The sequence below is a fragment of the Pocillopora damicornis genome, chromosome 8 (assembly GCF_964200805.1).
Source record: "Pocillopora damicornis chromosome 8, jaPocDami1.2, whole genome shotgun sequence".
In the NCBI taxonomy this organism is placed as follows: Eukaryota; Metazoa; Cnidaria; class Anthozoa; order Scleractinia; family Pocilloporidae; genus Pocillopora; species Pocillopora damicornis.
The window spans coordinates 18,331,638-18,347,862 of NC_142677.1; the positions used below are offsets into that span (position 1 = coordinate 18,331,638).

Consider the following 16,225-nt stretch of genomic DNA (forward strand, 5'->3'; position numbering starts at 1 on the left):
ACATCAAGCCTCGACTTCGTGTACTAGGCTGAGTTCTCAAGGCTCGCGACTGAAACATCGAACGTACTAGTGCGGCTACTGTCTCACAAAGCCTCTGAAACTGATGTGCAAACAGGATAAGAAAAGAATTCAAGTCACGCGGACAGTAGAATGCGAAAATAAAGAAATAATAAGCCGACAAAAACGTGAGGTGCACCTTTAAAGAATTATTGCCCTCATCTCTTTCTCAGGTGCAAACACCATGCGCCTGAAGATGTTCTTCCCGCTTGCCAGGAAACACTGACACATTTACAGCTGGACTACCTCGATCTGTACCTGGTAAAATTATACGAGTTGTAGTCTGACTACACCTGGTTTGACCATAAAACATGAATTATATGAATTATATGAATTACAAAGAAAAGTGAGAGTATTACTTCATTCCCTTGTTTCTAATTAGGTACATATCCCTTGCGCTTTCAAGAAAGACGCAAAAGTCCCCACGCGGTGCATTGCAGATGGTGTGATTGGCTATTCGCCTGAAGGCATAGCAAGTACTTGGAAGGTATGCTAAGATACGAGAATCAATCAATCAAATTAAAATATGTCCACCCAATCTTGTCGAGAAGTATCAAGTTTTCAAGGTTACGCTCCACTAAAATTTTTCGTGGAGTGAACTTATTTTTCTCCTTTTTCCTCTCTATTTCCAAAATATGCTCTCTTGTCGCGTACAAGAAGTTAAAGAATTCAAGGCCGGAACTTACCTTTCAGGGCACCTTCATTTAAAGCCACAAACGTATATCAGACAGAAACAAAATTTAGGATTAAACTTTGTATTTGCTCTGAGGGACAAGCTGTCCACCTTTGTGGCATAACTGAAAGGATTAGCTTTAGACTGGAAAACTAACGGTTCAATCTTGGGCGATCATAAAACAAAACCGTTTGTAAGGCTTGTTCATTTAAAAGAGGAACCTGAGGAGTCGAGTGGTTCAACGGCACTATGGCCGGTTGTGATTGGTGTGTTGCTGGCGTCATTTCTTAGGCGATTGTTTTCTCCCTCGATCTAGTATCATAATGAAATATTTCTACTTGGTTTTTTTCCATCATAAGTATCGAAACGCTTTATTAATCACAGTGATTCAATGATATAAGTTTTTTCTCCTTTCCTGCAACCATTTCAATTCGTTAACTACACATTCACATCATGCGTATCTATTTTATTACTGCAGGCAATGGAGGAACTTGTCGATAAAGGCCTCTGCAAAGCCATTGGAATTTCAAACTTCACCATGAAGAAGACTCAGACTCTTCTAGAAACTGCAAGAATACCGCCAGCTTGTAATCAAGGTATCAAGCCAAGAATCATGCTCAGATAGTCCTCAAAACCGTCTATGAAAGTGGCATCGCCTGGATTTTGTTGTAATATGGTTCATCTGTAACAGCGATGGGTAGTATTCTAGGCAATCTCCTCCCTATGTTTCCCTCGGTCAGAGAGACACTTAGGGAGGGGAGAGAGCGACTAGTCTTTTAAGATGGTGGCCGGCCAGGACGTTTTAGTATTATTGATAAATTACCAATTTTATTGACTAACAGGAGATCTAGTGCACCATATGACTCCTTCTCTCTGAGTAACAGATATGCATGGAGATTAGCTGCCTGGTTATAACCAGCGTTGAGTTGATTTTTTTGTTTTAATTTTGCAGTGGAACTTCATCCATATTTACATCAGGATGAACTAATATCTTTCTCCACGAGTAAAGGTGAAAAAAAAAACTCTTTAAATCCTAATATACCATTAAGTTATTTTCGATCTTGTTGTGGTTAATGTAGTTGTTGTTTTATTCACCCTCCAGCTGCTGAGTAAGAGTTCTATTTTTTTTTTGTATTTTTCTGAATGATATGTGAACGTCATGTATTGTTTTGTGCACTGATCCTTTAGGAATCGCTGTGACGGCGTATTCTCCGCTGGGTTCCCCAGACAGACCAGTTGTCAGCCCAACAGAGCCAGTAGTGCTAGAGAATCCAGTGCTGACAAAAATTGCAGAAAAACACAACACTACTGCTGCCTTGGTAAGAAGCAGGAGCAATTAAATCGATTTATGCCCGAGTCAGTTTGATACATTTTTGAACAGAGCTAAAAAAGTAGTTGACAGTTAGTCTTTAGTCTCTGTTATAACTGTTTCTACCATATATTATTTAAATTAAAAACGATTATTAAAGGTTTAAATAACATCTGTAAGACTTTCAGAGCGACTACTTATCACCACGCATTTTTTAAAAATTCAAATTTAAAATGTGTTGAACACCTCAGTTCTTTTAAGGGTGGACACGATATGGTGTTGCGATAGCCCTATATGAAGCCAAACCCCCCCCCCCCCCCCAAGGTGAAACGGAAGGTAGGGAACGTCTACGAAATCCTGACTCTAATCGTGTTCTGTGACTTCACTCTTTTGCAAGAAAATATATTGTGACTTTTTTTGGTTAACCCCTTTTGTCGATTCTTTTGTGAATTCTGATTGGCTATAGTTTTTTAGTTTTCTTTCATATTAACGAACAAGATGGTGAATAGAATGCTCTCATGATCAACTTTTCAAACAACAGCGATTTACGAGTGACGTCACAGAAAACGTTTAGTGTCAGGTTGTCGTAGACATTCCCTCGCTTCCGTTTCACCTTGAGGGGAGGAAGGAGGGTACGGCTACACGTAGGCTATCGGTTGGGATTGAGAATGCTTGTATTTGGCTTCCTGTAGTGACCAGGCCTGATGTTATTTTCCTTTTAAAGTCAAATCTTGATCAGCATACAGCCATCTTACGATGTAGTTTAGCAAGGGGGCGTTCCAACACAATTACGCCGTCGGCGCCTCGAAAAGAGCGGTGGAGATACGCGCAAGTGTGTCGATCTCATGCATACCTCTTGCCTTTTTACAGCGTGTTTTTCAGCTCTGCTGCCGTAAAAGGCTTCCTCAAAACCGTCAGCTATTGTATACAGGCTATAGCCATCTTGACTTTTCTCCTTGTCAATGACGCATGCTTCTTAGCTCGTTTCTTCAACGTTAATCATTCTTTTTGAACATGTTCCCTAGTGATCCTTACCAGCTTAGAGGCTTTGCGGGTCTTTCTCCTTCACACAACAAGAGCTTACATAAGAGACTGAGCCTAGTGAAGTTTTTGGGAGCTAAGGCTCAAGTCCTTGTCTTTTTCTTGTCTAAATGCAGGTTGCTCTTGCCTGGGGTATCAAGCGTGGTACTCCAGTCCTCCCAAAGGCCGTTTCTGAAAATCACATCAAAGAGAACCTTGATGCACTTCATGTAAACTTAGATGAAGATGACATGAAAGCGATTCAAAACATTGGCATACGTCATCGATACTTCAAAATGTGCTGGATGTACAAACCAGAGGAAATTCCAGTAGGAGGAGTGTGGGATGGCGAGGAATGAAGCAATAAAAGGAAGAGAAAAAATAGTACAAACGAAGAAAAGGAATAGATTTAAAATTTAACAAGAAGTGACCTGTCTTTGTGGGTAAATAAAATTGGTTCAAAAAACTTGCATCGGTGTCATATTCATGACTGTTTTAGCAATTTTGAGTCCATTTATTGCGGTGGTGATTCAAGTCTTAAAACCAGAATTAAAGACGTCTCTATCAGAACAAAGCAAATCAAATGGAGAATCATATATGTGCACGATCTTAAATGTGGAGAAAAGCATGCGGGCAAGTTCCGATTGGCCATCACTACATCAGAAGGAATGACCCTTTTTTATTAAGATCTGTTGTGGCTGCCATGTGAATTTTTGTGAAGATTTTTTTCCATTTCGTTATTCAGAGAAAGCTGATTCTGGCATCCTTTTTGTTAATTTTTATCGGACAGTCACGTATCTGCGTAAATCATCGATTTTCCTCTCCTAACCCGCTAACAAAATAGGACTTAAATGATATTCAGTATGGAGAGTTTCTAGCGCCTAAAGAAACTTTGAGGTCATAAGAATTAAGAGAAATATCGTTCGGGGAAAACAGCAATTTTTGTAGGAAGACAAATAAAAATTAAAAGGAAAACCAAAATAGAGGAGCCCATGGTAATCTTGCTAATCAACTAAATACAACCACATCACCAAAAAGCTTCAATTTTCGAACATACTTACGCTTTGTTCGACAATCAAAGCTAAGTCAATGCAGCACATATGCGATTTCAAGATGTAACCTATGTCTGTTCTTGTCTCTGATTATAAACAGGAGTAAATAGAACTTTATTCAGCGGCTTATTATATAAAGCATACAGCATACCGAGACCTGTTCCCTTTTGGGAGATAAAACCCATGTTGATAATACAGAAAATTAATTTAACGTATTTTAAAACATTTTTCGGTGAGCTACCAACCGCAAAAGCATTGTGTACTTATGAAAAGCCGGGGAGTTAATTTTTTTTTTCTTAAATAAGAGCGCTATTAAACTCAATTTACGAGAGAAAACACTTAAAATATCAATTAGCTAAAAATCAAATACATTAGTATTCCCCCATTGACTGAAACCATTACGCTGGTACAATTTCGTTTTTTGTTACCATGGAAACACTCGATGGGAATATCAGTAGTTGCGTTCTGCAGAATTTCGTTAAATGTATTGCTTCAAAGACGTTTTTGCCATCATTTTTACTTAAACTCCGACTCCGACCCACGTATTTAACGCCAGTGCTCTGAAATAGAGACGCTTCAGTTCCATGATCGAATTTATCTTTGTCTGCATACGATGATGGTAAAAAAGATTGCCGTTACATCGAGAGGGGAGTATTTCCTATGAAAATGTGAAACTAAAATAGCTTAGCTTTTAATGAAGACAAAAAAGAACCAAATAATCTAGGCTTTAAACGTTTATGCATTAGTTTTTTTTTTATTACCGGAGGTAGCAAAGACATTTTCTAGTGAAACTTAAAACTGTTCATTAGCGAAGCAAAGAGGCCTGTTTGTATTTTTTACTTTTACTCGCAAAGATGTATACACAACCCCTTTAAATAGGGAACTATAAGTGCGACTTGCCTTTTAAGACTGGGGATTTACATTATTTTTTCAATAAAGCATAGTGTTTTTAAAAATCAAATCAAACAGTGTCAAGTGTTTGTGGAATCCGTCAGTTGGCGAGTTTTTTCGAGTTCCTCGTTTGTGTTCTTTTCATTAAACCCATCCTCTGTTTTTCTTGGTTGTACTTCAGTAGTTTCTTGAAAAGTTCTCGCCGAAAAATACTCACTGGGCTCAACACTTCCCTTCTTCCAAATGTTCAAGTTGAAACGGGATCCACCGTGCGGTAACTTTAAGCAACAAAACCCTCGAACTAGAAGCCTTCGAAATGCGTTGCGAAAAGTCGGCGTAAAAAGCATATAAATAAGAGGGTTGAATGTGCTATTTGCGTAGTGTAACCATTTGCTAATAGCTACCCAGCCGTGGTCATTCGGGCAGTTTTGCCGACAGACCGCGTACAAAAGAACAATTGAAAAGAACGGACCCCAACACAAAACAAACGCCCCAATCACTATCCCCAGCATCTTGGTGATTCTAAGCTCATTTCGAAAAGTCATACTGTGTTCTCTTTGAATTCCGTGTTGAATTCCCGAATTGGCAGCGCAAATTTGTCGAACTTGTCGTACGGCCACGCAGCCAATTTTACTATACATCACAATAAGGATGAAGAAAGGAATAAAAAATGCCGCAATAGAGATAAAACACGCGTAGACCTGTCCCGCCGTTGGGTTGAAATTTTGCTCCACCGTTACAATCGATAAACTGGCACAAACAAAGGCGAAGAGCCATGCTAACGCTATGGCGGTGCGGGCTCGCTTTGGAGTCATTCTGCTGTGGTAAGTAAGCGGCGAGTTGATCGCTAAATGCCTATCAACGCTGATCACACAAAGACTCACTATGGATGCTGTACTGCATAGAATGTCCACGTATTGCCACGAATAGTAAAGCACCTTCGCAAGTAGTTTTTGTTGGGGAATCTTTGAAAGATGCGATAGTTGGATATACATCCAGCTTGGCATAGAAAGTGACGCCACGAGAATGTCCGCTACCGCAAGCGAAACAACGAAGTAGTTGGTAACTGTGCGAAGTTGGTGAAATCTGTGAAACGCCGCTATCACCAAACCATTGCCGAACAAAGCCAGGAAAATGACCACACACATCATTGCCGCTGTAAAATTGAATTCCTGTGGGTCTACCGGAGGGCTTGTTGTGGGAGAACTTACAGTGTTCCCTTGCAGCGAAGGAGAAGAATCCATTGCGAGGATCTAAAAAATTTTGCCCAAAACTAGAGTTATTGGTGCACTGAAGCGGCTTGTCAGAATAGCTGATAACACTGGCTTGAAAGCGCTTGTGATTATAAAATTCATTCTTACCTAAGGCAAATTCTTAATTAGGTTCTATTTAGACAGGTGCCGGATCATAGTTAAAGAATTACTTTCTCTTCTTGGGTATTTCTCGCAAGCTAATAATCTGAAGTATGTCAGAGGACGTATATCAGGAAATGTCTAAAAAAGATTTTGGTAATATTGCGACCACATAAAATCAATAACCCAAAACAAACTTTTAAAAAGTTCGTCTTTGGAACGGATATAACTGATCTTGCAATCCAAATAATCTCGAACATCCGAAAGTAAACAACTCTACCATAGAGATTTCTTCATTTTGTCGTGACTGCACCAAAGTAAATTGGTTTAATTCGCGGCGCAGCGCAAAGCGGAAGGCGAAGCTTGCTTTACAACCGCTCTTTTGCTGCCCATCTTTGAAAATAAACCTTGATGAAGTTTTCATGGTGTTTGTCTTTGTGCAACAGGCGATTCATAAGTAAAAAGACAAATACAGCTGAAGATCTTCTATTTGCTGCACGCCCGACGAATGATATGAAATACTCTTCCATTACCCAAAATAAAATCGCAGCTTGACAACCCGCAAATGTACAACGTTTACACAAGACTTCTAGTGTCATATGATTACTAGTCGTCGAGTAAATAGAAGCTTTTCTTTCGCCTTCCTGAGTAATAATTGATAAAAAAACCCGCCACGATTTTACAGTTGACGCAAAATTAGACATCAACGGATGCGAGAGTTAAAGTAATAACCACGCAAGGGGAGTAATTGTACGTTTTTAACGCGATTTAAGAACTACATGCTTCCTTTTCCTTCCAGTAATTCGTTTATTTTGCTTCCTCAAATATAAATATTATGAAAAAAAGTAATTTTCTAAGTATCTTTCAGACGTGATTGATGTCTTCTATTTTGTGCAACAAGACAAACATTTTCTATCATTGCTACAGACGAATTTGTGCATCGTTAAAAATCCAAACCGTTTTCTGACTTATCGAGGTTCAAGTATAAAACTAGTATAAAAATTACAACAAAATTGAACGATTCATTTGCGATAAGTTCGTTTTAATTTACAGAGGCAAACAGTAAGCTTTGGGCTTCCTATAATCAATTGTCTCTACATAATTAAAAATATTCATCCGTTCGAACCATCGTGAATTCCAGTTTCACCATCATTTGCAGCCAAAGTTACTTCTCTGTCATCGGTTTTAATTTCGCACTCAGTCGGAAATTCGTCGGAAGTATTGGATGTTTCGGGGGATATGCCCGTAGTCGTCTCGGAAGCAATCGGAGAATCGTCGGATTCAATCGTACTTTCAGCATCCGGTTCGTCGTCACTGTTCGTGTTGTGAACAAAATCATCAGAGTTTCGTTCTTCAGTTGTGTTGTCTCTTTTCTCGATTTCGTGCTCCTCAGGCGCCTCAGTCGTTTCTTTACTCGATATTACCTCTTCTCCAGAAGTTGTTTCCTCGCAGTTTTCCTGTTTTGTACTTGTAACGTCGGAACTTTCGACATCTGGGTGAGAAATGGGGGAACTGGTTTCCTTGGCCTAAAAAAAAAAAACATATCCTTTGTAAACAAAGATTTCAAGAGAGTACCAAGCAAGAAACCAATTCATTGACAGGGTTGAGGAAATGGCCCTTCCGAGAACGAGCGAAAAAAGATTATTACACGCAAGTATTACGTGAGTAAGGCTGTAATTCACTTTTAGTCTTACACTTTTAGCACCACCATTTTCCCTCGCTTTTGCTCTCGCGGCTAAATGAGGGAAACGACGAAACTCAAAGAGAAGGAGAAACGAATAATATCATTATGTCTAACTCAGTAATTGATTACCTTGCTGAAGTCGCCAGCTGTGACTTTGGCTCCCTTATGCAGCGCACGGCAAAGGTTTTCAAGCTTGTCGTTTTTCAATCGCAAAGCAGCCATTTCTTTTTTCTGTTTTTCACGCTGGATAAGGTGGACAAAAAAATACGCTAAATAAACTCACTTTCCTTTTATTTCATTGAATACCCCAAAAGGGTCACGATCGACAGTCAAATCTACCAAAATAACGCCTATGTACAACAAGAAGCCCAAAAGGGTTTCGGTTTTACTGCAAATTAACTCAGAATACCGTCAATTTCTAAACTAAAAAATGGATCGAAATAAGAGGTTTTGTCCTTAAGTGTAAAAAGATGTACCTCGTCCACCATTTGCACCAATGAACGGTTGCTGTTTTCGCATTTCGTTTTCCACGTTACTTTTTCTTTTTCCAGTTTTTTTATCGTCTTTGTCATCTACAAGAAAGTGATGAAAAAATTCACTCAATCAATATGCTGAACAAAAGAGAGGATGGAAACAAAGTAAGTGGGGGGAATAACCTTTCATGGAGGTGTCCCTTCAAAGAAAATGACAGGTACAAAAGGTTATACAGTAGATAGTCTATTCAAGGGACACCCTAGAGAGTAGAAAATGTGTCCCTTGAAATAAAGGTGTCCCTCCATGAAGGCAACAGGTACAAAATGCATACTTAAATAAAGGGCTCAGGTACAAAGGTTATACAGTGCATAATCTATTCAAGGGACACCAGTAGGCTTAAAATATGTCCCTTAAATAAATGAGTCGTTCCATGAAAGCCACAGGTACAAAGGTTATACATTAGATGATCTATTAAAGGGACACCCTTAGAGCTAGGAAATGTGTCCCTAAAATAAAGGAGTCCCTCTATGAAGGCCATAGTTCAAAGGTTGTACAATAGATGATCTATTCAAGGGACACCCCTAGGGCTAGGAAATGTGTCTCTAAAATAAAGGAGTCCCTCTATGAAGGCCACAGGTTCAAAGGTTATCCAATAGATGATCTATTCAAGGGACACCCTTGGGACTAGGAAAGGTGTCCCTTAAATAAAGGAGTCCCTCCATGAAGGCCACAGGTACAAAGGTTATACAAGTTTGCCACACCGGGGGGTATTACCCTGATGTGGCTCCACTATACTGTGACCTTCCACTGTGTAGCATTAGTGTGTTCCTGCATCGAGGTATCAAGAGATTTTCTACCCCATCACCACATTGCAAGTTTGCATCCCCTCCCCTCCCCACCCACTAGTTGGCCTCACCAGGAGGTGTAATGTACTTTTTGTGGAGGTGGTGCCACACTATAGGGGCCTAAAAATGTCTTGTGACATTTGTGTGAATAAAACTTCTTTTTACAAACCTTATCCATTTCTTTCTTAAATGTTGAAAATACTTCATTGCTCTTATTGAGGGTTTTCTGAAATTCCTCAAATCTCTCTGCATACATTGCCAGCTAGTAATGAGAGAGAGTAAGAACTTTATATCAGTAAGTAATGAAGTGATCAAAATGGAGGTGATTTCAAACATTAATAATAAGCAATTTCTTTGGTTCATTAACTACATGATTCACAGGTTAGCTGCTGATATTCCAACACCCTAGGAAAAATTTCCATCTTGAACCCTGAGCTTGAAAAGCTGTGATCTCAAAGTGGTCTGTAACAGCTAGCTTATTTCTGTTACTATCCTCAGATAAGTTGCTTGAAAATTTTAAGTTAATAACTGGATGTTACAACATGACAACTTGCTGGTATCATTTCTATTCCTGGATGGAGGGAGGTACTGTGCCAGTTTCAAAAAAGTAGTGTACAATATTAAGACCCAGCAAGAGGTTCCTTTTGTATTTCTCAAACAGGAGTCCAGTGCTCTAATGATAAGGCCACTGAAACAATCACAAACCCTAACAAAGCAATATTACAGAACTTTATCATTTCCTCATGTTACCTGTGATTTCATCTCTGCTTCCTGTTTTGTCAAGATGTCACACTGCTTCTTATACTCTACCACTTGCTTATTCAACTGGATAACCACAAAAAAAAAAAAGAAGAAAGAAAGAGTGCAATGTCAGGCAAAGAGAATACAAAAAAAAAACAAAACAAAACAAAAAAAAAGAAATGTACAAGGGAGAGGAAATTTCTTTCACAATTTCCCACAATTTTTATCAACCACTAATCCATACAATTTTAGTGCCACTCTTTGTTGAACATGTGAGTAATGGAATGATACAATTTACTTCAAAAAGTAAAAACCACCCAACAAAATCTTCCTTCAAATAATTTACTTTGTGTTGCTAATACATGTACACTGTGAAAGCTGGCAGCTAAAAAAATCTGCTAGTTTCCTTAAAATCTGCTAGTTTCCTCAGTACACACACTAAAAAGAAGGGGATTTTGACTGATTTAACAATAAATTCTCACAGCTAAATAAACCGCAATAAAATGTATAGCAGGTTGTAGGAGAAAAAGGTAGTGAGATCTTTGGAGTCAAAGGGTGAAATAAACCTTTGAAAAAAAACCCTATTCACTATGTTTTTGGACCTTAATCCAAAGAAGGTAAAAGAAAGCAAATCCCTTTTCTTCTTGTGATTTACATTTAAGTTACAGATGAAGTATTCTTACCAACTGGTTCTCTGTCAAGGTCTTCTCCTTATCCTCATTAAACTTCAGATTTTGTTGGGCCATTTTTGCTTCTGCTAACTGCAGCTCAAGCTGCTTATGCTTGAATACCTTTTCCACATGCTAGAAAAGGAAAGTACACACTTGGTTTTGAAGATTTTCAAAAGATCTTAGAAATTCCTGAACCACAAACAAATCACAGGTGTAGAAACTGGCTATTATTCATACATGGATATCATCATAACATGTACAGGAATCTTCAGTTGAAGAAAGATGTTTTTTATTAATCACCCAACTTAATAATGTATTAAGACAATGCTCGTGACTGACTTAAATCTTTCTTGTGAGAGATTTAAACTATTAATCACCTGACTGTATAGTGGTCAGAATTTGCAAAATCATTCCCAAAAAAATTTAACTTGATACTTCCACAATTTTTCTAGATTATTATTCAAATTTCACCTAAAATACCTCTTCCATTTTATTATTATTTTTAACTTAATAACAGCATCTGTATTCAAATGTTGGTCATAGTAAGGTATGTTACCTCTTCACGAACTTCATATTGTTCAACCAAGCCTTTCAGTCTAGTCGCAAGTCTGTTTAAAATGAAAACAGACAACTTTAAACCACATTGATTAAAGAAACCTTTTTGGCTTTGATTTGGATACTTCAAGGTTGATTTTTAAGAGTTATTTTAAGTCTTCAGATTACTCACTCATTGTTTTCAGTTTTCAGCTGTTGGTTTGCTTTGAAGTTTTCTTGCATTTGTTCAGAGATGTCATTGATTGTTGTCTGAAACTTTTCTGAAAGTTCCTTTCGTTTGGCTTCCTCCTCTTGGGAGCGTAGCTGACTCTCTTCCTGATGAGAAAGAATACAAAAATTCTTGAATGTTACAATTTCCAAACTCAGAATATATCACAACATTCACATTTGCTCAACACAATGATGCAATCATGGTTAAACTCCAACTTCTCAATCTAGCATCCAGCTGGCTAACCATTACATGTTGTTAAAATCATTACCACAATTGTTAAAACACTTCCTTCTTCCCACTTGTTAATGTTCAAATCAGGAACATTGGACTGCTGGTAAAAATCTCAATACTGAGAGGGGAACAAGGAGTTTCATTAAGACTTAAAAAGCAGGGCTGTCAATTAGGGCCATAACCTCTAAAACCTGTTGTGTCTGAGCTAATGTGATTTCATGGATGAGCATGTTGATGCTGCCATGTTGTACTTCCTGGCATATTACACTACTACTGATGATATGACCAACATAACAGCAGCTTCAAAAATTACTGACAGCCCCTACAAAACCTCTGTGTATCCCACTATTAAATGATAAGAAAACTTTGTACATGTTAGAGGGATAAATCCTTTTATGGTATAAAATTCTAACCAAGCACCTTAACAAGTTTGCTGTGACGTTGTAATTCTCGGCAGAGACTTTCCAATTTGTTTTTGGCCAGACTTGCTTTGTTAAACTCTGACTGCAGCTGATCTCTTTCTCGTGAGACCTATAAAATTTCAACCACAAATTTCAACAAGATAAGCACCCTGATATTCTAAGAGTCACATTTATTGCCTATTAATTCTCCAACCCACCATTTATTTTTATTATTGCAACACTTCCATGTACAAGTATACCCTTGTATCTGATCAAAATGTAAGTTCTCCTCCTGGCAACTATCCAATTATCTGATATCTCAGATATTTTTAACCATTGAATATCATTTTGACAGAACACCAAATTCTCAGAACTAAATGTATCACCAAAGAGAATGTGTGACCACCATCTTTACTGAAAAAAATATGGACATGCGAGGAGAAGTTGCACATTAATAACTCCTTGACATGAAAGAGATAACCAAAGAAGCATCCTTCAACTTCTGAGCCAGTTAATTTATACACTGTGTAGCTCTGTTTTCTATCCTGGTGTTCAGGAATGCAAAGTGATATCTGCGACTGTCTAACAAAATATCAATTATCATTTGAGGTATCACATGAAGAACTATATGAAGCAATTGAACTGCAAATATTGGACTCTAGAGTTAAAACAATGCAAGCCACATCAAATTCACTGAATCCCTTTTTTATCTTTATTGTTTTCATATGGAAGCTCATTTGAATCAAAATGGTCCAAGTTAATTCAATAAATGACATGTTTTTATGACAATAATCCAGTTTTGGTGGTCTACCTTGTAGGAACTGGAAAGGAATGCAATGTTCAGGGAGAAGAGTTGAGACATGATTGAGTCTAACAGAATAGGACATAAGCTAAAAATTTTCTGTGTTTTGAAGATATAACATATGATGGCTCCACTTTACCTTTTCCAATCTCTTCTCTAATTCATCTTTCCTTACTTCTGTGATTTTATTTTCTGATATCTGCAAAAAATAAAGAAAATAAAGAGGTAAATGACATAACTGGGTAGATGAGTAAGAATGCCATTCAAACATCGATAATTATTGTCAGAAAGAATAAAAGAGGGCTTTCCAAAGGAACGAAAACACAGTTTCTGGATATTTCTGTTTTGGAAATTTTAAGGATTTATTGCCCTCCTCTAATGCTTTTTCAGATTTCTGCTCTTTCTTACTCACAGTTTTGCTCAACTTTTTTTTTTAATTGAATTGGCTGTTTTACAGTTTACAATAGGTCCCAATTTTATCCTCATTAAAAGAACCACAATTGAAAAGATACTTTCTGATGATTGCGTTTTGGACATACATGCCAACACGCTGATCTCAATAAGAAAAACAAAAAACAAAAGAACAGAGGACAGAGGGAGTGACAACCCTGGAAGAGGTACAAACTATCAACTCAATATTTCTTGATTTTAATTCAACAATAGCACAAAAATTCAAATGGAATACTTGATTACAAGTACGGTTAATATCACTTACGACCACCCGGGTCGAATTGATATCTAACTGCGCACATTAAGAGTCACGCAAAAACGGGTGTATCGATGTACAAACATTTGGTGCGAGAGCTGAAAAACTCGCTTGTTTAGGGCGATCGATTCCAATGCCCGAGAGATGATGACATATTAAAACAAGTTTTGCAAGTTCGAATCGCTTAATATAATAACTATCATAATAATAATCACAATAATTACTCGGCGGGTTTCGTTGATTACGATAAATTAAAGCCTTTTACCAGAAGTGAGCAACCGTAGTTATAAAATGCTCATATTAAAGCTATTAGAGAAATTGGAAGATGTTAGGTGAACTGCAGAGGTCTTAATCAATACCATTTCTTACCAATTGCAAATGTTTCCTGCCAAGGGCGTCCATTTTCGCTTCGGGATTTTCCAAATCTTCGAATGATTTGAATAATAACTCTACGAAATGGGTCAAAAGACATATGTTAATCAGAATAACTGTAAGAACAGGTCAATAGAATTAATGGAAAGGAATCGAGAAATACATAAACTTATTAACATCCTCTCAAAAAAGGTTTTATTCAGTTGGTTCAAATGCAGTTGCATCGCGCCTCGTTCGCGTCACCAGAGAACATGAATGTTTTAAACTTGTCACTTTCGAACTTACTAAGCTTTTTTTCTTCTTCCTTGAGCTTTTTGTTACTTTTTGCTGGCTTTATATCGGGGTTCTTGGCACTTTTTTCAGTGATTTTTGACGCCTTTTCGCTACCAAGTTCAACCGTTGGTTTGTGCGCCACTTCCGCCGCCGTTTCCAGGTGGGATTCACCGTTCTAGAATCAAGAAAATTCATCCGCATTTATAAGGGATTTTGACCCTAAATATGACAATATAAACTCTAAATGTGTCACCTGTGTCATTTCTGCGGGCATGTTTTCGGTTTCAAGGCTAGAATTCATGGCGTTTACTCGCTCATCGATGTTTAGTACAGAATAATTGTTTGAGAATGGTGTCCGCGCCTGCAGTAGGTTATCTTTGAAAGTCGAGTCCAGGCCTTCCCTAATCAAAACCACAGCCAACCACAGGTCACCCAATCAAGTCGCCACCGCGAGACCGCCTCGCCACCAGCCAAGTGGCAATTAAGCGAGGTCACCTCGCAAACAACTCAGATCCAGGCTCGTGTGAAACAGGAAAATATATTTGCCAAATTCTACGATTTCACAGTCTATTAAACAAGGCTGTTAATTTTTTACACGCTGTTAATTTGTGTATTAACCTATATTATTTGTGTCATAACTGGTAACAGGTAAGATCTTGTTTTGGCGTCAACTATAGCGAATGAAACTGCTGAAGGAGTGGATAGATGAACATCCCTGTCCTTCGCTGCCTAAACCAGAGAACATGGTCAGAGCTGCGAACCGAATGAGACAACAACTTAAGCCTGTAGACCGGCGTTCGAGATCTCCGAAGAAAATTTACTCACCGGTTTGCTGAAGGTCGACGTCTAAATACGTACCAGGAAGCACTTGCTGTTCGCAACTAGCCAGCTACTTCAGCAGTTAATAAAGGGTAAGTTCTTAAAGAAACTGTGGTGCTGCGTCGGTGGGAGAGTAGAACCTGTTATACTTCAGCAGCTAGTTAAGTTAGTTAGTTCGACGTTAAGTGTTCCTCAAGGCTGACGTCGCTTCTTGGAACAGATTACGGACCGGTATTTATCGGGGGCGGGGGGATTTACGGAGGATTTTGGTTGTCATGATAAAATTTACCTGATTCCCCCAAAGGCTCTGTAGTATCATTATACTGTGATTCCCCCTTATTAGCCGTCAGTCTCCCCCTGACTAATATTGATCCGTCCCCTTTTACACTCTGTTGGCGACGACTGATCTCCTTGATGACCAGGTGATCCACCCAAAATCCTCCCCTCCCCCAGACACCCCGCATGAAGCTCCTTCTCTGATAAATAACGATAGGTTTCATCCTTCTTCTGGAAGGATTTCACCTCATTTGGGTAAATATATTTCTATTCAACTGCCACTTTACAAAACTTTTCCAATAATTATTTGGTTTTTAAAACTTCACGTTCAGTTATTACTTTTGGGTCTTATTCGGTGAATACGTACAAACCCAGGCTCTGAGGAGAGTTTTACATCGTCTTTTGTGTAACTCGCACTGTTCGTGTAACAAATGGATACATCTAGACATTTTGAAAGAGTGTTCCGGGCTTTCAAGCAGATAGGGTGGATAAGTGAACGGGCGAACGACAAATGGCGGTTGCTACTGTCAAAGAAATGGTTACGCCTGACCCTTCAGCTTTCGCGCGTCCGCTTTTTGCTCCCTTTCATTAACCGAGAACCTAGTACAGACCGGAAAAATTTTTCGAAACACCCTTTAGTACAAAACTTCTCCCGATTTAGTAATGTGTAATGGAATACCCTTAAAAAGATAACGGAATCTGGAAAACCCTCCTTGATCGTAAATCTTGTCTCTGCCTCTACTGCCAACAACAGCAACCCCCCAACTATTGACTTTGCAAGTCTTCCAAGAGAAACAAACACACCACATA

The 16,225-nt window shown here is 38.5% G+C and overlaps 3 protein-coding genes across 3 annotated transcripts in view; 1 reads left to right on the forward strand and 2 right to left on the reverse strand.

The window, feature by feature from the left end:
* LOC113671839 (uncharacterized) overlaps window positions 1-3,529 on the forward strand; it is a 6,338-nt gene extending 2,809 nt beyond the window's left edge. Inside the window, exons 4-9 of the mRNA XM_089213884.1 lie at window positions 231-318; window positions 440-544; window positions 1,209-1,326; window positions 1,683-1,739; window positions 1,919-2,049; window positions 3,197-3,529. Coding sequence (XP_089070010.1) covers window positions 231-318; window positions 440-544; window positions 1,209-1,326; window positions 1,683-1,739; window positions 1,919-2,049; window positions 3,197-3,418 — 721 coding nt within the window. The 3' untranslated portion in view covers window positions 3,419-3,529. The remainder of the gene's footprint in view (window positions 1-230; window positions 319-439; window positions 545-1,208; window positions 1,327-1,682; window positions 1,740-1,918; window positions 2,050-3,196) is intronic.
* A 672-nt stretch (window positions 3,530-4,201) lies between these two features.
* Window positions 4,202-6,368, reverse strand: LOC113671842 (D(1) dopamine receptor). Its single transcript, XM_027188101.2, has one exon. It carries the CDS (start codon window positions 6,244-6,246, stop codon window positions 5,083-5,085), a length of 1,164 nt encoding a protein of 387 aa, XP_027043902.2. The 5' UTR covers window positions 6,247-6,368; the 3' UTR covers window positions 4,202-5,082.
* A 773-nt stretch (window positions 6,369-7,141) lies between these two features.
* Window positions 7,142-14,708, reverse strand: LOC113671822 (beta-taxilin). Its single transcript, XM_027188080.2, has 13 exons — window positions 14,574-14,708; window positions 14,333-14,495; window positions 14,045-14,124; window positions 13,109-13,168; window positions 12,187-12,297; window positions 11,497-11,639; window positions 11,326-11,377; window positions 10,782-10,901; window positions 10,108-10,182; window positions 9,527-9,619; window positions 8,515-8,610; window positions 8,168-8,281; window positions 7,142-7,880 (listed from the first exon to the last, which is right to left on the reverse strand). Exons 1-13 carry the CDS (start codon window positions 14,619-14,621, stop codon window positions 7,467-7,469), a joined length of 1,569 nt encoding a protein of 522 aa, XP_027043881.2. The 5' UTR covers window positions 14,622-14,708; the 3' UTR covers window positions 7,142-7,466.
* Window positions 14,709-16,225: the final 1,517 nt, after the last annotated feature.

Coding starts and splice junctions, on each gene's coding strand:
- LOC113671842 (XM_027188101.2), bottom strand. CDS start 6,246: ATGGATTCTTCTCCTTCGCTGCAAGGGAACACTGTAAGTTCTCCCACA.
- LOC113671822 (XM_027188080.2), bottom strand. CDS start 14,621: ATGAATTCTAGCCTTGAAACCGAAAACATGCCCGCAGAAATGACACAG. Junction 14,125..14,332: donor GGAAGAAGAAAAAAAGCTTA/GTAAGTTCGAAA, acceptor CCCATTTCGTAG/AGTTATTATTCAAATCATTC. Junction 7,881..8,167: donor CAGCTGGCGACTTCAGCAAG/GTAATCAATTAC, acceptor TTTTTTTTTTAG/GCCAAGGAAACCAGTTCCCC.